Source organism: Nyctibius grandis, chromosome 29, assembly GCF_013368605.1.
Source record: "Nyctibius grandis isolate bNycGra1 chromosome 29, bNycGra1.pri, whole genome shotgun sequence".
In the NCBI taxonomy this organism is placed as follows: domain Eukaryota; kingdom Metazoa; phylum Chordata; class Aves; order Nyctibiiformes; family Nyctibiidae; genus Nyctibius; species Nyctibius grandis.
In genome coordinates this window covers 6,017,286-6,035,489 of record NC_090686.1, presented here as the reverse complement: position 1 = coordinate 6,035,489, position 18,204 = coordinate 6,017,286, and the positions used below count along the sequence as shown (strand labels likewise).

Below are 18,204 nucleotides of genomic sequence, written 5' to 3'. Positions count from 1 at the left end.
ATCCCTACTTCTCCATGGGACAACTCCACGGAAGGGAAGGGGTTTGGTGTTCTTGTCTCCCCATGTGTGACTCAGTGTCATGGGGTGCTGCAGCTCAGCCTGCAGCAGCCCCATATGGGCCTTCCCCATGTGCCCACCACAGCCAGGAACACCTGAGATGAAGACATGGAGGAGGGACACCTGGTGCCAGTTGTGCTTGGAGGGGTCACATGGCACCCTGCCACATCTCAGAGGGGACACCTCGGCCTCGGTTTTGTTTGGAGGTTACCAGGGCACCCCCCTCAAACTTCCTCTTGGCTGTGGTTTCGGTTCTGCCTTCGCCCCCAATGTGGGCACTCCCAGGAAAGGGGAAGAGAAACTGTAGGGTGAGGGGAGGCACCAGGGGACAGCCAGGGAGGAGCAGCGGGTAAGGGACATTGTGGGGGTGAGGCTGGCTCTGGTCACCCCATTGTCCCTCCAGCACTGGACACTGGTGACAATGGGGACAGAGTAGGGGTATGGCCCCCACCATTCCTGTTCCCATGCCCAGGGGGCACTTGAGAAGGAGGACAGGGTTCCCCACCAAAGATGGTGGGAAGGAAAGGGGAGTGCCAGGCTGCAACCCAGCCCCAGGCCCTCTCCTGGGGGCCTTTACAGGAGAGTTGGAGCTCCTCAGCACTACGGGGTGCAGGGAAGCAGAGAGGCAGCTCCCAGGCCCCACAGCGTGGATGGAGCTCCATGGAAATGGGGAGGCTCTTCATCCACCACAGCCCCCTGGAATGGGCCTCAGGGTGGGGGGACCACAGTCCCATCCCCATCCCAGCTTGGGGATCCTGCCTGGCCAAGTGCCACCGTTCCAAGGGTCTAATGACTGTCAGTGGGAAACAATCTCTTCCAGGCCCCACAGCCCATCTTTCCCCTTGGGGACCATCACACTACAGCTGCTCCAGCCATTCCACTTCCCACAGCCCGAGAGGAGCTCCTGGAGATTGCTGCTTCCTTCAGCCCCGCCTGCACCCATCCCCAACCCTGCAACCATGGGCTGGGTGGAAACTGCTCATCACCTCCTCCCTGGTGAGCCCTTTCCCCAAGATCAGGCCAGCGGTGCTGAGGGGTCAGGGGGTATCACCAGCTCTCCTTACTCTCACCCCCCAGAGCTGTCCATGGCCACAGTCTTTGTCCACGTGCCTGGCCCAGCTCTGCTCCTGCTCGTTTGCCACATCACCAGCTTCTACCTGAGGCTCATCAGCGTGGCCTGTCTGCAGAAGGGCCAGGAGGTGACAAAGAGTCATGGGGCCAGTGCCCATTCTGGGGGCATGGGGAGCCCAGACATGCAGCCTGGCTGCAGGAACGGGGTTGGCCTCCCTTGCGAGAAAGACAGCCATGTCGGGGCAAACCCGCTTGGGTAAGCAGGCAGCACAGGGAGGATGGAGATGTCTGTGCTACGCAGGGCGAGACATGCCAGGCATAAATGGCAGCAAGGGACATTCCTGTCAGGGATAGTGGATGCAGCCCATGGCCAAGTGGCACCTCTACCTGTAACAGGGGTAGAAAAGAGGGGTTGGGTCACCCACACTGCTCTGATTGTTAAGGTGCTGCTGCAGCCATGAGGGACCCTTCCTGCAGCCAGTGGGATGGCCTCACTCCTACCCAAATTCCCCGAGCGCTCACAGCCATACTCAGGGTGCCCCAGACCAGTCCACTCAAGCAGGAACATCAGGGCCCTCCCCAAAACCTCAGTGCCAGCCCCATTGGCTACCAAGACCACTAGCACCAGCAGAGCTGCCCGGGCAGAGCCACCCTGAGGAGGAGTGTGTGGCCACATCTCTCACAGCCCCTTCCTCCTGCCGCGGCACCCACTACTGCACACTCTGGGCCTCGCTGCTGGCAACATGCAGGCCCCTCACCGCTGCCTCCTCCTCCTCCTCCAACTCCTTCTCCTCTCTGGGACATGGGCAGACATGGAGGGTAAGTGGGAGACTTGGCTCATCCCCATCTGCTCCCATGCCCCCATGGGGCCCCATGGGCAAGGGGCTTCCTGCTCCCCATCTGCCTTGGGCACTTGCCTCTTCACTCTTCCTTGTTCTCTAGCTCCACACATCCTCCCTGGCAGGGATGCAGCCACTCAGATGGGTGCAGGGGGTGGGAGCTGGGGCTGCCAAGGATGCAGGGGGCTTATGGGGGCCCATAGGTCCCTGAAACCCTGAGAGCCCATCTCTCAGCCCCTCCACTTTCCCCAGTCCTCTCCTCCCACTCCTATCTCCCCCTGTCGACCCCTGTCTCATGTAGGGTCCTTCACTATCCGGCTGCTCCAGACCTCCACCTTCCAAAACACCTCCTTTGTGGACACTGAGGGGCTGGGCCTGCTGGAAGACATCGAGCTCGGTTCTCTTGATAAGCACACCTGGAACATCCACTTCCACCAGCCCTGGGTGCGTCCAGCCCTGCCCCGCAGTGACTGGGACACCATTGAGAACATGATCAAGATCTATTTGCAGAAGTTCAACCACCTGATCAATGAAGGTGCCATGCAGAAGGATGTGCCCTGTGAGTACTCGGTCTTATCTGCGTCCTCTCTCTGAACAGTATCTGGGAAGGGCAGAAGGACCCGGCAGTGCTGGCACTGCACAGGAGATGCTGATCCTGTCCACATGAAGACAGTCCCAGCCCTTCACTCAACCTCACTCTCCTCTCTGCCCCACCAGACCCCTTCGTGGCTCAATGTGTGGCAGGCTGCGAGATCTACGCCAACAGGACCTCCCGGGCCTTCGCGTATGTGGGCTACAACGGCCAGGACTTCCTCAGCTTCAATATTTACAATGCCACTTGGCTCCTCTCCCAAGACACCAACCTGTCACGGTACGTCCAGGCTGTTCTCCAGAACTACACCGCCTTCAGCGAGCTGGTGGATGTCCTCTTCAACGACACCTGCATTGATGACATGGAGATGTTACTGCACTACGGGAAGGCAGCTCTGGAGAGACAAGGTGAGACCACCCCAACCCTGGCATGGCCACCCCAAAGCCCCACACACACTGGGGCCAAGAGGTGCCCCACCAGGGCTCCCCCCACCCCTTGGCTCTCACCCCCCAGAGCTGCCCATGGCCACGGTCTTCGCCCGCACACCCAGCCCAGAGCAGCTCCTCCTGGTTTGCCGCGTCACCGGCTTCTACCCGCGGCCCATCAGCGTGGCCTGGCTGCGGGATGGCCAGGAGGTGCCGCCGGGCCCGGCGCTCAACACCAGCGCCGTCCTGCCCAACGCCGACCTCACCTACCAGCTCCGCAGCATCCTGGCCGTGGCCCCCCGTGACGGGCACAGCTACGCCTGCCGCGTGCAGCACCGCAGCCTGGGCACCCGCAGCCTCCTCATCCCATGGGGTAGGTGCCACCCATGGGAACAGGGATGGGGCTCCTGAGCTGCCCTGCCCTGTGGGATGGAGCAAAGCCAGGAAGGCTCATGGCAGCCTCTGCTCGTGTTTGTCAGGGAACTCAGAGGTGGTGCTGATCGCAGGGCTTGGCGCCGGGCTGCTGGCAGCCGTGGCCGTGGCTGCCATCACAGCGCTTTGGGTGTGGAGACGCAGGTGAGGCCCTTTCTGCTGCGTGGAGCAGCATTGGGAGAGGGGGGGTGGAAATGCCCCAGGGGATTGCTGCACTTAGCAGCGAAGGTCCTGCTCTGGCCCTGCTGGCTGCACCTCCATGAAGTCTCTTACATGGTGTACCCATGGGCCATTCCCCTCTCATTTCAGAAAGCACCAGCAGATGGATGAATCAGAGTCTAGAAACTCCATCCTGAGCAAAGGAGCTTAGCCCAGAAGGGAGCCAACAGCCCCCATTTCCTTCCACCACCCTCACAGGGACATAAACTCTATTTCTTTCTGCTTCAACAAAATTCTGGGCACTGCCGAGTGCGAGATCAGCATCAGGAGATGCAAGGGGGAAACCAGGGAGGGCTCCTGACCCGCTTCAATTTGCTAAGCAGACAAGGATGCAAGTCTGAGACGTCCCCGCTCATTACACACTATCACCTCTTACCTCGTGGCACTGTCCCATGCACCCACTGAGGCTCTTTAGGGCACCCCAATGGCCAGTGGCAATTTCTCCCAGTTCTTGTACAATAACACATTTATCAGTAGACAGTGAGCTGTGCCCTTCTACTGTCACTTTCTATTATTTTTTTCCTAAAAGCTGCCTTTATTAACCATATTCCAGAAATATTTGTGCTGAGACTGAACTGTTCCACACAGACTAACAGCACCTGTCCACAAACCGTTTTACAAAGTGCTGAGTAACACTGAAACTCTGATGTAATCTGTGGGAGCTGTAGATGTGTATAAAATGAAATTAAAACATTCGTGTTATCGCTAAGAACACGTGCCTTTCCTTGGGGTTTGGATGGGCTTGGGGAGGTCGTGACCAGCTGCAAATGGAAGCTGGAGCACCACTGAATTATTGGTGCTAATTGCAGGAGACACCAAAGCAAAAAAAAAAAAAAAAAAGTGTGTTTGTGCATATACAAACACGTTCTTACATATTTCGTGTAAATAAACAACTGTGCACATGGAAGTAAAATGCCCCCGAGCCTCACAATTAAGGAGAAAATGGAAGCCGATCTCTCATTGGGGACACCAGAGTTCAGAGAGACATAGGGAGGAATTTAGCTCATGCTCCCCATCAACCACACACTTGATGTGCGGCTTCAAAAGGGTTGGTTTCACAGAACAACTTCCTGGCAGAGGTTCACAGGATAAGTCTCTGGCAGCCATGTGCGAGCCAAGTAACAGCTGAGTCAGAAGAAAACCCGGCTGGCCTGTGGCCACATCCGCCACAACTCCACCGGGGCTGGTTCTCCCCTGTCCAAACTCTGTGAACCACAGGGCTGTGGGCAGGACTGAGTTCCCCTGACAGCCAGAGTCACCTGCCGGCACTGCTGGGCTCAAGGATCTCGCTGCAGGAGGAGGGATGCTGAGTCTCTCCCAGCCCTTGCTGAGCTAGGACAGACAGCTGTGGGCAGGGCTCACCTTGGGGCTGGGAGCCCACAGCCTCAGCACCAACAGGGCACATGGGGCAATTTATCTCCCAAATGGAGTGAAACAGCACTCACAGGATGTGGCAGGATGAAGTTCACCCACCAAACCTGGAGAGCAGATGCAGCCAGTGAGCAAACCTGGTAAGAAAAGGTGATCGAGAGCCTACAATAACACAGACCCAGACACCCAGTACCAGGGAGGTGTTTGCAAGTGTTTCTTCACAGCCCCCAAGAAATCCTACAATAACAAAGACACAAACATCCAGGCATTTTAAGAGGTTTTTTTCAGGTGTTTCGGTCTGGCCTGGTGGGTGCTGGTGCCCACACACCCAGTGCAGCACCCAGAAGCACTGCAGCCCTCCCCATCCCACCCCAACTCACCTAGGCTCAGCTCTGGGCTCGGGGGGTTACAGCCCTCACCTGAGGGCTACCGCAAGGACCAATGGTCACCTGAGGGGACTGCAAGGACCAATGGTCACCTAAGGGGACTGCAAGGACCAATGGTCACTTGAGAGACATGCAAGGACCAATGTTAACTGCAGAGTGCGTGAGGATCAACGGTCACGTGAGGTGGAACTGCAAAGTCCTACAGTCATCTGGGGGGGGACAGTGAGGACCAGTGGTCATCTGGGAGGACTGTAAGAACCAATGTCACCTGAGGGAACTGTGGGGACCAATGGTAACCTGGGGGGTGTCTGAGGACCAACAGTGACCTTAGGGGACTGTGAGGACCAACGGTCACCTGAGGGGACTGTGACCACCAATGGTCTGTGTGGATGAACAGCCCCCTGCCCCTTTTGGTCATTTGCTGACCAAAGGAAGTGACAATATCAAGGACGAAGAGGTTGAGACCTCTGCTACAGCAAGTAAGAAAGTGCAAAAATACCCAATGAAAACATGAGGACAAGTATGTTCAATAGAGATGAGGAAGAGCTGAACCAGGACTTCCGCTCCACTGGAACAGTGGGAGACATCTGGACAAAATTCAGAGGGGGCTGAACACATTATGAGCATCTGGGAAGTCAGGTGCCTGCTCCTGCCCCGTCAGCTGCTCAGCCACCAGTGCCCTCACATGCATCTGCACAAGCCAGAGGCCTGCTAATGGCCTATCAGCTGCTAAGCAAGAAGTAACTAACAGTCACCTTAGGGGGGGACTGTGAGGACAAATGGTCACCTCATAGGACTGTGTGGACAAACATCCCCCTACCCCTTCCCTCACTGGCCACCCCATGGCTGCGCTTTGCCATCCTGCCAGCAAAACACTGTCCTCTGATCCCAGCACTGGTGGCCCTGCTGGGAGGGATGTGGATATTGCGGTGGCATGGCCGGACATCCCCTGGGTGATGCCAAGATGAGCTGCTGGGGAAGTGGGACCATTGGTGCCATGTCTGGGCCCACCAGGCTACCGCAGCATCCCTACTTCTCCATTGGACAGCTCCACGGAAGGGAAGGGGTTTGGTGTTCTTGTCTCCCCATGTGTGACTCAGTGTCATGGGGTGCTGCAGCTCAGCCCGCAGCAGCCCCATATGGGCCTTCCCTGTGTGCCCACCACAGCCAGGGACACCCGAGATGAAGACATGGAGCAGGGACACCTGGTGCCAGTTGTGCTTGGAGGGGTCACATGGCACCCTGCCACATCTCAGAGGGGACACCTCGGCCTCGGTTTTGTTTGGAGGTTACCAGGGCAGCCAACCCTCAAACTTCCTCTTGGCTGTGGTTTCGGTTCTGCCTTCGCCCCCAATGTGGGCACCCCCAGGAAAGGGGAAGAGAAACTGTAGGGTGAGGGGAGGCACCAGGGGACAGCCAGGGAGGAGCAGTGGGTAGAGGACATTGTGGGGGTGAGGCTGGCTCTGGTCACCCCATTGTCCCTCCAGCACTGGACACTGGTGACAATGGGGACAGAGTAGGGGTATGGCCCCCACCATTCCTTTTTCCATGCCCAGGGGACACTTGAGAAGGAGGACAGGGTTCCCCACCAAAGGTGGTGGGAAAGAAAGGGGAGTGCCAGGCTGCAACCCAGCCCCAGGCCCTCTCCTGGGGGCTTTTACAGGAGAGTTGGAGCTCCTCAGCACTGTTCCCACAGCCATGGGCTGGGTGGGAACTGCTTGTCACCTCCTCCCTGGGGAACCCTGTCCCCAGGGTTTGGCAGGCCATGCAGGAGGAGCCTGAGCTGCAGGTGCAGGGGCCAAAGCAGCCCCTGTTCCTGTACGGGGCTGAGAGGACAGCAGCCATCTTTCTCCAGTCAGGGCTGAAACCCAAAAGCCATTGTCACCTCCATCGGAGCTGATGCATCCCACAAGAACAGCGATGGGTGTGAGGTACCATGAGGGGGGAGATGGAGTCAGGGGGACCTAGCTTGGGTCCTCAAGCACCTGTTTTCTCCTAGTGCCATCTCCTGGGCCTGCCTTTCCCTGCCTTCTCCTGGCTGGGCTCTCCCCAGCCCCAGCCTGTTGTGGCACTTCATGCTCAAGACCTCATTTCAGCTTTCCTCCCTCCCACACATCCGCAGCCCCCAGCTCAGGAGCTCTGGGGCCCTCCCCGACACATCCGCACTGGTCCCATTGGCGGAAAGCCACTGCCGTGACTGCTGGGCCGGGTTGAAGCGTGGGACCCCATGGGTGCTTCCTCCTCCCACAGCCGCTGCTGCTGCTCCGGCCTTGCTGCGTGCGCCATGCAGCCCCCTCACCTCTTCCTCTTTCTCCCCCTCCTCCTCCCCAGGATATGGGCAGACCCAGAGGGTAAGTGGGAGCCCCGGCTCACCCCAATCGCTCTCAGCCCCCTGTCAGAGGACCCCACAGGTTCCTCAGGGGAAGCACGGCCAGGCCGTTGTCCCCGGCATGGGGGGGATGATCCCCAGCACCAAAGGGCCACCGCCCTCCGCGCAGCACCCGAAAGTGCCCTGCCCCTGCCCACCCTCTCTGTTCCTGCCTCCAGCTCAGGGCTTCATGCCCCACCAGCTCCAGCACAGGGCCTCGGGCACCCAGGCAGAAGGGGGGCCATGGGTCCCCGGCCAGGCCTGGGGTGTTGGGGTTTCCCCAAAGGTACCTTCCTCCTGCAGGGAGCCCGTGGGCGCTGGGGGCTCTCAGCTCCACACGGTGCTGTGGGCCCCTTCCAGCAGCCCCTTGTTTGTTGGGGAGCTGCACCTGTGAGGGTATTTTGGGCTGTGGTATAATGCTCTGTGTGACAGCAGTGTTGGGCTGGGCTACTCTCCTGCCCCTGTCAGGGTTTGGTCTCCTTGAGGTCCCAATACCCAGGAGCCCCCAAACCTGGATGAAACGCACTTTCCCCTCCTCCATCCTCCACATTCTCTGTGCCGTGTGCGGGTCTCTGGCAGATCCAGGTCCTGGCACGGGTGCTCCTTCTAGGGGGAGCATCACCCCAAACAAGTGCTGAGGTGCCCCCCCCCATCTGCTCTGCACAGCCAGACAGCAGGTGCTGCGCAGGAGGGAGGTGGGGAGGGGAGGGGAGGAGGTGCCTGAAATGCTGCACGGGAGAAATACCTCACTGAAAGTAAAATACAGAAGGAAAAAGAGCAGCAGGAGCAGAGGAAGTTCAGACAGGAAAGCAACCCTGAGCAGGCAAGGAGGGGGGAGTCCAGTGAAGACTTGGCTGGGGGGTTGCCCAGGCAAGGCTGGGTGCACGCTGCTAGAGATCCCCTTGGTGTGGGGTGAAGAGCATACAATCATAGAATAGTTTGGGTTGGAAGGAACCTTTAAAGGCCATCTAGTCCAACCCGCCCTGCCATGAGCAGGGACATCTTCAACTCCATCAGGTTGCTCAGAGCCTCGTCCACCCTGACCTTGAATGTTTCCAGGGATGGGACATCTACCACCTCTCTGGGCAACTTGTGCCAGTGTTTCATCACCCTCATTGTAAAAAATTTCTTCCAAAGCCCCTGTTTCCCCTCCAGCCCCGCTACTCACCTCTTTCCTGCAGCCCTTCCCATCCCTATCCTCTTTCCCAGCAGAGCTGCAGGTTTTCCAGCTGCTCCTGACCAGCCTTTTCACCAACATCAGCTCTGGCGAGGTGTCCGGGGTGGCTCTCCTGGGGGACGTGCCCATCATTGCGCTGGATCCTGCCAGCTGGAGCATCCACTTCCACTGGCCCTGGGCCTCTCAGGCCACAGCCGAGGGTGATGCGGAGAATATCTATTCCCACTCCAAACTCGTTCTGCGCAATATGGTCCAATATGTGCATGAAATGTCCCAGCAGGCACAACTGGACTGTGAGTACGGGGACAAGGCCAGCCAGGGCCCCAGCCCCTTTCCCCAGGTTCCAGCTGTGCCCTCGTCCCCACTGGTGTGGCATTTGTGGGGTCTCATAGGGTGCAACAGCTCCTGAAAGCGTAATGGGAAATACTGCAGATGACAGGGCACATGGCTAGTGGGGGCAAGGAGGGCAGCACACTGAAAACACCCCTCAGGGCTCTGGCCATGTGGCACGGAGGAGCCCCTCTGCACACCAGGGAGCTGCCACCAAATTACTGGGGCTGCAGGACCCGCACAGCAGAGATCACCAAAAGAGAAAGCTGGGGGCAAATATTTTGGGGGACAACATTCTGTTTGAGCAACCAGTGCTAAACAGCCACATATCTACTTTGGCCTTCCAAGGGGGCTGAGGGCTTGCAGGGTGTCCTGGGGCTTCCTGAAGCATGGCCCCTTGCCCTGCAGCCCTTTGCACCCCACTGCCCATTGCACCCCTGCGCATGCCTCCAGCCACATCTCGCCTTGTGCCACCACATCCCACGCACTCACGGTATGTCTCCACCGGCTCTGCCCTTGGCAGACCCATTGGTGGTCCAGATCCGTGCGGGCTGTGTGCTGCACCCCAATAGGACAAGTCGGGGCTTCATGGATGTCGGGCAGGGTGGCAGAGACCTCACAGCTTTCGAGGTGGAGAGGCAGCACTGGGAGCCACAGCAGCCATCCCTGCTAGCAGAGCTGGTCAGCGAGTCTCTCACCAGAAAGAAGGCCATCACGGAACTCCTGAAGCACCTCCTCTCCACCTCCTGCCAGAGCTACGTCCTCACCTTGTGGAGGTATGGGAGAGCTGACCTGGAGAGACAAGGTGAGACCACCCCAACCCTGGCATGGTCACCCCAAAGCCCCCCACGCACTGGGGCCAAGCGGTGCCCCACCAGGGCTCCCCCCACCCCTTGGCTCTCACCCCCCAGAGCTGCCCGTGGCCACGGTCTTCGCCCGCACACCCAGCCCAGACCAGCTCCTCCTGGTTTGCCGCGTCACCGGCTTCTACCCGCGGCCCATCAGCGTGGCCTGGCTGCGGGATGGCCAGGAGGTGCTGCCGGGCCCGGCGCTCAACACCAGCGCCGTCCTGCCCAACGCCGACCTCACCTACCAGCTCCGCAGCATCCTGGCCGTGGCCCCCCGTGACGGGCACAGCTACGCCTGCTGCGTGCGCCACCGCAGCCTGGGCACCCGCAGCCTCCTCATCCCATGGGGTAGGTGCCACCCATGGGGATGGGGCACAGGGTGCAGGTAGCAGCCACTGGCCCTTTGAGGGGCAGCTCCTGCCTGGCGCTGCCACACTCACACGGCCGCCCTCTTCTCTCCCTGTCCCAGAACACCGCAGCGCTGCTCCAACCGTCGGCATCGCCATCGCAGTCCTGCTCCTTGTGGCCGCAGCCTCTGCCGGGGGGGTTTGGTGGTGGAAGCGCAGGTGAGGTCTCCCTCCCACCATCTGCTCTGAGGTTTGTGGGCAGATGGGCCGGGCAGGGGTTGCAGCAGCAGCAGCTCTGCAGGGATCAACTCCCCAGCCCCAAGCACGGCTCATGGTAGCCCTCCCTTGCAGGAAAGGTGACGAGGCCACACGGGAGACCCGGGAATTCAGCATTTGAGGCCTGGCTGCCCGCCCAGCAATGACCTCCCTTGCTGCCAGCTCTCCCTGCTCATCTCATCTCCCATCCCTGAGCCACCAGCACTGACAGGGGTTTGCTCTGGAAAAACACCGCATTAAACAGCTACAAACTTCCCCAGCCGCACGTGGCTCCTGTGGCTCTCACCCTCCTTCCCCATCATGAGGTCCCCCCAGGAAGGCCCCCAGCGCACTGCAGAAACCCCACATTGTGGCCAGGAAGACTCTCCCTTTTCCTGGACACGGGCCAATCTCCCCCAGCATGTCAGGAGAAGCAATTCCTCTGCCAACCTCTCCCACATCTCAGTATCTCCATGGCCAGTGTCTGTCCCTGGCAGAAGGGCGGTGACAACGTGGGGCCAGACCAGCATGGGGCTGCTGAATGGGATGAGGGATGGAGCAGGCCACAAACCAGGGAGAGATGGAGGGTTTTGAGCTGTTTTGCTGGGGAGAGAAGGAAGGACCCAAGTGACATCTCCAATCCCCTGATGCAGGGAGGTGTTTCGAGCAGTGTGAAGCCGCTCCAGCTCCAGTGCTGATCTCACCCTCTGTCCAGGATGGTTTTGGGTCAGGATCTCCTCCAAATCCTACCCCCATGCCTGACTCCTGCCCCTGCAAAAGCTGGAGCGATGGGGGACAGCCACCAGCCCAATATGCCTTACAGCAACGAAAGAGCCACGCTGAGGTTCTGATTGGCTCAGCCTCGGCCAGAAGCGAGTCTGTCTGGGAGCTGGCTGGAAATGGTTCTGTTGAACATGGGGGCAGCTTCTGGCATCTTCTCACAGTAGCCACCCCTGCAGGCCTCCCACTACCAAAACCTTGCTACTTAAACCAAATACTCTCTGCCAGGGGCCTACAGAGCAAATCCCTGGGGGTTACCACAGGAGGAGGCGAAGGCCACCATGGGCCGGGCTCAGCCAACATCTCCTTGGGTGTCAGGATGCTGCTGCAGCCAGGAGGGATGACTGCACACCCACTCAAATGCCCCTGGCACTAACAGCTGCTGGCCAGAGCGCCCCAGCCCAGCCCTCCACCAGCCACACCACCTCCCCCTGGGGAGCACACCCGGCCAGGCCCTCCCCAAAACCTCAGCACCACCCTCATTGGCTACCAGGGCCACCCGATGACACCAGCACCACCAGAGCTGCACAGGCAGAGAAGCCCTGGGGAGAAGTGTGCAGTCACAGCTCCCGTGGCCCCTTCCTCCTCCGGCTACACTTGCTTCTGCACACTTGCCACCGGCACCATGCAGCACCCTCACCTCTTCCTCTTCCTTCTCCTCCTCCTCCCTGGGACGTGGGCAGATCCAGAGGGTAAGTGGGAGCCCCGGCTCACCCCCACCTGCTCCCAACCCTGCACTGCGGGACCCCACAAAGGTGGCCAGGGGTGGGCACAGACAGGCCACTCTCCCCATCACCAAGGGGCCACCCCCCACCCCACAGCACCCAAAGGTGCCCCATCCCTACCCACCTGCTCGGGGTTCCCTGCCCCACACCACGCTGCCCAGCCCAGCACCACTGGCACTAGGGTTCAGGCACCTGAGCAGCCAAGGGGCAAGGGGTCCCTCAGCCAGGCCTGGGGTGCCCCCAAAGACAGGGAGCCTGTGGGCAGCAGGGGGTCTCAGCCCCTCACGCACAACAGCCCTGCACTGGGCTCCAACCCCTTGAGCAGGTCCTGGGCACCGCCCTCAGCCTGTGGGATCGTTTCTCTTGCAGTCGAAGGGTCCCTCGATCCTCTGCATTCTCCCCCTATGAAACAACGCTCGTAGGTTCCTCCCGCAGCCACAACAAGCCTTTACCTGCATCCTCAGCCTGTGTTTCCCACTCTGGGGGGCAGGCGCTCACTGCGCCCTGGCCAGGGGGGCAACCACGCTCCAAAACAGGCTTCACTCCGCCCTGCTTGCTACCAGAGCCTCATCCAGCGCTGCAGCATCAAAGCCAGTCTCCTGCCTCCTCTTAGGGCTCGGTTTTGAGCACTGCCTGGAAGCCCCTAAACTGGGGTGAAATGCCCCTCCCTCCCCACCCCCCTGCTGTCCCTAAAGCAGGGTTCTTTCATCCGGTGTGCAGAACATCAATCAACACACTGAGCCGAGATATTTATTTCAATTCTGCAGAATCAGGTGCCGGGCACTGAACATCAGCCAGCACACCTTTTGGAAACATACGCCACCTTTTACACAAAAGGATAACGATTAAGAAATAGCTGATTGGTCACTTACACAAAAGTTTATCCGCGTGTGTCCTAATTGTAATTTAACTCATTGAACTAGGGTTGTCCTACATTATCCTAGGGCTGTCCTACATTTGCATCTTAAATCTCCTCCTAGGGGTGTATTCGTTAGTATTAAGATCACCTAAGGTAAATTAATTTCATACTTTCATCCTAGCAGCTGCCACTAAGCTACTGTTTAACTTTGCAGCCTGCTGCAGTTCCTGCTAAAACAATGGCTGGTCCCAAAGCAGGTACTTATAGGTCTTTGTTTTAGGGAATTTCTATTCCCATTGCCATGGTTTCAAAGCAGGCCATCACGGTTGTCTTATTCCCTCTGATACCACCCCCAGCCCCTGCGCTGTGTGCAGGTCTCCAATGGGTCCAGGTCCTGGCACAGGTACTCCTTGCCAGGGGAAGCATCGCCCCAAACCAGCACCGAGGTCCCCCCTGCCATCCCTTCTACACAGCTAAATGACAGCTCCCAGAAGGTCACACTGGGGCAGTGGATGGCTGAAAAATGGAAATTAGAGGAGAAGCAGGGAGAGACTCAGAGAGGCTCAGAGATGCCGTGGAAGGCAACTGCAAATGGAGTGAAACCAGGGGACTTCCCCCGCCCTGCCCATCTGCCCCATCTTACCCTGCCTGTCCCCAGGGGCACTGCAAGCCACCCTTCCTCCCGGGGCCGCCCACCAGCACTGGAGCCAGCAGTCCCCTGACCTCCTCCTTCTTCCTCATGCACCTCAATGCTGCTTCCTCTCTCCCCTCTCCCCACAGGCTCTTATAAACTCCACATTTTCAAAAGCTTAGCCTTCTACAACACCAGCTATGTTGATGCTGCTGGCTGGGCCACCCTGGAAGACATCGTCTTTGCTGCCCTGCAGAAAGACCCCTGGAACATCCTCTACCTCCAGCCATGGGTCTACCCAGCCCTGCCTGCAGCAGAGTGGGAAAACCTGAAAAACCTCTTCGGGCTCTACGTGCAGAACTTGATCCTCTTCCTGTCCGGTGATGCCAAGCTTTACCAGACACCTTGTGAGTACCAGGTGCTCAGCATCTCCTTGCCCAAGGCAGGGAGCTGTGAGAAGGAGCTCAGAGCCACCACCACCAGCTTTTCCAAACCAGAGCTGGCAGGAGGGCAGGGAATGGGCTTCATTCTGAACCAGCAAGACCCCCAAACCACCTTGTGCTGTGCGGAGGTCACACGGGGCCATCCTGGCCCCCAGCACAAATCTTGGCCATGTTAGCTCCATTTACGCCCTCACAGCAGCCCCCCTACTGCTCTCCAGACATCCCAAATCCCACCAGAGAAGTCATTGGAGAAAGTGGAGTACAAGGTCAAAGGGGCCTCTCTGCTCATGTCTGTGGGATGGGACACACAGAGCAAGCGCCTGGCCCCACATGCCGGTGCAGGGCTGGTTAACCAAGGACAGGGCGCCGGGCAGAGTGCCACCGTCCTCCTACTCACCCGCACCTCATGTCCTGTCACTCCCCCAGAGCTGTGGTTCATGCTTTGCCATGGCTCCTGACCCTGCTGTGGGCAGGATGAGCTACAGGGCTCAGGACAGGTTTTCATCTGGCATAAAACATAGCAGTGACATGGTGGAATAGAATATAAAATATAAAATATAGAATACAGAAGTTTAGTTCAGTTGGAAGGGACCTACAACGATTATCTAGCCCAACTGCCTGACCACTTCAGGGTTGACCAAAACTTAAAGCCAATTGTTAAGGGCATTGTCCAAATGCCTCTTAAACATGGACAGGCTTAGGACATTGACCACCTCTGTAAAGAAAAGGTTCCTAATGTCAAGTCTGAACCTGCCCTGAGGCAGCTTTGAACCATTCCCAGGTGTCCTGTCCCTGGATTCCAGGGAGAAGAGCTCAGCAACTCCCTCTCCACTTGCCCTCCTCAGGAAGCTGCAGAGAGCCATGAGGTCAGCCCACAGCCTCCTTTTCTCCAAACCAGACAAGTCCAGAGTGCTTAGCTACTCCTCACAGGACATGCCTTCCAGCCCTGTCACCAGCTTTGTTGCCCTCCTCTGGACACACTCTAGTGCTTTAACATCCTTCTTAAATGGCGGGGCCCCAAACCACACACAGTACTCAAGGTGAGGCCGCACCCACACTAAATACAGCAGGATAATCCCCTGTCCTGACTGGCTGCTTACGCTGTGTTTGATGCCCCCAGGATGTGGTTTGCCCTCTTGGCTGACAGGCACGCTGCTGGCTCCTCTTGAGCCTGCTGTCAACCAGCAACCCCAGATGCCTTTCTGCAGGGCTCCTTTCCAGCCACTCCTCTCCCAGTTTATAGTTGTGCCCAGCATTACTCCATCCTAGGTGCAGAATCTGGCATTTGTTCTTGTTGAATTTCATGCCGTTGATGTTTGCCCAATGCTCCCATCTATCTAGATCCCTCTACAAGGCCTCTTGTCCCTCAAGAGAGTCAACAGCACCTCCTAGTTTTGTATTGTCAGCAAACTTGCGAATGGTGCATTCAACTCCTGCATCCACATCACTGATAAAAATATTGGACAGCACTGGCCCTAGGATTGAGACCTGAGGAACACCACTGGTGACCGGTCACCAGCCAGATGCAGCCCCATTCACTACAATGCTTTGAGCTCTGCCCTTCAGCCAGTTCTTCACCCAGCGCACCATGAACCCGCTCACCCCACAGTTGGACGACTTGTCCAGAAGGATGCTGTGAGGGACAGTATCAAAAGCCTTACTAAAACCCAGAAAAACTACATCCACCGCCTTCCCTTCACCCAGTAGGTGGGTGACCTTACCGTAGAAGGATATCAAATTAGTTACAGGACTTTCCCTTTGTGAACACATTGACTGTGCCTGATGATTGCATTGTCCTTTAAATGCCTTTCCAATAGCACCCAGTATGATCTTCTCTGTAATTTTTCCAAGTACTGAGGTTAGACTGACAGGTCTGCAGTTTCACAGGTCTTCCCTCACACTCTTGTAAATTGGACTCACGTTAGCTAGCTTGCAGTCAGCAGGGACCTCCACGGACTCCCAAGACCTTTGCTAGATTATCAAGAGGTGTCCTGCCATTGACATCTGCCAGCTTCTTCAGTACTCTGGGGTGAATCCAATCAGGCCCCATGGACTTGTGAACGTTCAGCTGATACAGCTGCTCCCTGACAATTTCAGTGTCCACAAAAGGAAAGTCACTGTTCCCGCAATTGTGGTCCTCTGTATCAGAGGACTGGGCAGCCCAAGGTCTATTAGTATCATTAAAGACTGAGGGAAAAAAAGCATTGAATACCTCTGGTTTTTCTTCATCCCTATTAGTCAGGTGACCATCTTCAACAAGTATTGCTCCAGTGTTTTCTTCAGACCTCCTCTTGCTATGAACATACCTAAAAAAGCCTTTCTTGTTGTCTGACACAACACTGGACAGTTTGAACTCTAATTGAGCTTTGGTGTTTCGTGTCTTCTCCCTGGGAGAATGACTCGGGGTGCTGAAGCAAGGGGGAAAGGGCTGTGCCCAAAGAAGCAGGTGCCAGGCTGCAATTTTGGGCTGCAGCTCCAGCTCAGACTGCACTCCTGATGCCCATCATCCCCTGCCCCAGACCCCTTTGTGTTCCAGGTCACAGCTGGCTGCGACTTGTATCCCAATGGCTCCTATACCAAATTCTATCGTCTCGCCTACAATGCTCACAACTTCGTCAGCTTCAACGTGGAAAACAGCCGTTGGGAGAGGCAGCAGGAAAGTGAGCTGGCGGCGCAAGTTGAGAAACAGTTTAACACCTTCATCGGCTTCTCTGAGACCGCACAGCACCTCCTCAATGTCACCTGCGTTGACCACATGAAGAAATTCATTGAGTATGGGAGGACAGCCCTGGAGAGACAAGGTGAGACCACCCCAACCCTGGCATGGCCACCCCAAAGCCCCACACGCACTGGGGCCAAGCGGTGCCCCACCAGGGCTCCCCCCCAACCTTGGCTCTCACCCCCCAGAGCTGCCCGTGGCCACGGTCTTCGCCCGCACACCCAGCCCAGACCAGCTCCTCCTGGTTTGCCGCGTCACCGGCTTCTACCCGCGGTCCATCAGCGTGGCCTGGCTGCAGGATGGCCAGGAGGTGCCGCCGGGCCCGGCGCTCAACACCAGCACCGTCCTGCCCAACGCCGACCTCACCTACCAGCTCCGCAGCATCCTGGCCGTGGCCCCCCGTGATGGGCACAGCTACGCCTGCCGCGTGCGCCACCGCAGCCTGGGCACCCGCAGCCTCCTCATCCCGTGGGGTAGGTGCCACCCATGGGGACGGGGCACAGGGTGCAGGCAGCAGCCACTGGCCCTTTGAGGGGCAGCTCCTGCCTGGCGCTGCCACACCCACACGGCCGCCCTCTTCTCTCCCTCACCCAGAACACCGCAGCGCAGCTCCAACCGTCGGCATCGCCATCGCAGTGCTGCTCCTTGTGGCCGCAGCCTCTGCCGGGGGGGTTTGGTGGTGGAAGCGCAGGTGAGGTCTCCCTCCCACCATCTGCTCTGAGGTTTGTGGGCAGATGGGCCGGGCAGGGGTTGCAGCAGCAGCAGCTCTGCAGGGATCAACTCCCCAGCCCCAAGCACGGCTCATGGTAGCCCTCCCTTGCAGGAAAGGTGACGAGGCCACACGGGAGACCCGGGAATTCAGCATTTGAGGCCTGGCTGCCCGCCCAGCAATGACCTCCCTTGCTGCCAGCTCTCCCTGCTCATCTCATCTCCCATCCCTGACCCACCAGCACTGACAGGGGTTTGTTCTGGAAAAACACCGCATTAAACAGCTACAAACTTCCCCAGCCGCACGTGGCTCCTGTGGCTCTCACCCTCCTTCCCCATCATGAGGTCCCCCCAGGAAGGCCCCCAGCGCACTGCAGAAACCCCACATTGTGGCCAGGAAGACTCTCCCTTTTCCTGGACACGGGCCAATCTCCCCCAGCATGTCAGGAGAAGCAATTCCTCGGCCAACCTCTCCCACTTCTCAGTATCTCCATGGCCAGTGTCTGTCCCTGGCAGAAGGGCGGTGACAACGTGGGGCCAGACCAGCACGGGGCTGCTGAATGGGATGGGGGATGGAGCAGGCCACAAACCAGGGAGAGATGGAGGGTTTTGAGCTGTTTTG

The 18,204-nt window shown here is 58.2% G+C and overlaps 3 protein-coding genes across 3 annotated transcripts; all 3 read left to right on the top strand.

Annotated features, from left to right (window-relative positions):
- The first annotated feature begins 1,871 nt into the window (after window positions 1–1,871).
- On the top strand, window positions 1,872–3,786 carry LOC137674514 (T-cell surface glycoprotein CD1b-3-like). Its single transcript, XM_068419928.1, has 6 exons — window positions 1,872–1,947; window positions 2,269–2,526; window positions 2,685–2,966; window positions 3,073–3,357; window positions 3,464–3,560; window positions 3,726–3,786. Exons 1-6 carry the CDS (start codon window positions 1,872–1,874, stop codon window positions 3,784–3,786), a joined length of 1,059 nt encoding a protein of 352 aa, XP_068276029.1.
- Window positions 3,787–5,768: 1,982 nt separating this feature from the next.
- On the top strand, window positions 5,769–10,993 carry LOC137674455 (T-cell surface glycoprotein CD1b-3-like). The gene is made up of 7 exons (XM_068419806.1): window positions 5,769–5,871; window positions 7,724–7,743; window positions 8,942–9,230; window positions 9,791–10,072; window positions 10,179–10,463; window positions 10,585–10,681; window positions 10,814–10,993. The coding sequence occupies exons 1-7, from the start codon at window positions 5,769–5,771 to the stop codon at window positions 10,857–10,859; spliced, it is 1,122 nt and encodes a 373-aa protein (XP_068275907.1). The 3' UTR covers window positions 10,860–10,993.
- A 1,056-nt stretch (window positions 10,994–12,049) lies between these two features.
- LOC137674541 (antigen-presenting glycoprotein CD1d-like) lies at window positions 12,050–17,877 on the top strand. The gene is made up of 6 exons (XM_068419991.1): window positions 12,050–12,189; window positions 13,862–14,119; window positions 16,675–16,956; window positions 17,063–17,347; window positions 17,469–17,565; window positions 17,698–17,877. Exons 1-6 carry the CDS (start codon window positions 12,123–12,125, stop codon window positions 17,741–17,743), a joined length of 1,035 nt encoding a protein of 344 aa, XP_068276092.1. The 5' UTR covers window positions 12,050–12,122; the 3' UTR covers window positions 17,744–17,877.
- Window positions 17,878–18,204: the final 327 nt, after the last annotated feature.

What these genes read in the sequence shown, in the direction of transcription:
- LOC137674514 (XM_068419928.1), top strand. Translation starts at nt 1,872, where the DNA reads ATGCAGGCCCCTCACCGCTGCCTCCTCCTCCTCCTCCAACTCCTTCTC. An exon ending in GACATGGGCAGACATGGAGG is followed by an intron (nt 1,948 to 2,268) that starts GTAAGTGGGAGA and finishes TGTCTCATGTAG; the next exon opens with GGTCCTTCACTATCCGGCTG. An exon ending in CATGCAGAAGGATGTGCCCT is followed by an intron (nt 2,527 to 2,684) that starts GTGAGTACTCGG and finishes CTGCCCCACCAG; the next exon opens with ACCCCTTCGTGGCTCAATGT.
- LOC137674455 (XM_068419806.1), top strand. Translation starts at nt 5,769, where the DNA reads ATGGTCTGTGTGGATGAACAGCCCCCTGCCCCTTTTGGTCATTTGCTG. An exon ending in CAGCCTCCTCATCCCATGGG is followed by an intron (nt 10,464 to 10,584) that starts GTAGGTGCCACC and finishes TCCCTGTCCCAG; the next exon opens with AACACCGCAGCGCTGCTCCA. An exon ending in GTTTGGTGGTGGAAGCGCAG is followed by an intron (nt 10,682 to 10,813) that starts GTGAGGTCTCCC and finishes CCTCCCTTGCAG; the next exon opens with GAAAGGTGACGAGGCCACAC.
- LOC137674541 (XM_068419991.1), top strand. Translation starts at nt 12,123, where the DNA reads ATGCAGCACCCTCACCTCTTCCTCTTCCTTCTCCTCCTCCTCCCTGGG. An exon ending in CAAGCTTTACCAGACACCTT is followed by an intron (nt 14,120 to 16,674) that starts GTGAGTACCAGG and finishes CCCCTGCCCCAG; the next exon opens with ACCCCTTTGTGTTCCAGGTC. An exon ending in GTTTGGTGGTGGAAGCGCAG is followed by an intron (nt 17,566 to 17,697) that starts GTGAGGTCTCCC and finishes CCTCCCTTGCAG; the next exon opens with GAAAGGTGACGAGGCCACAC.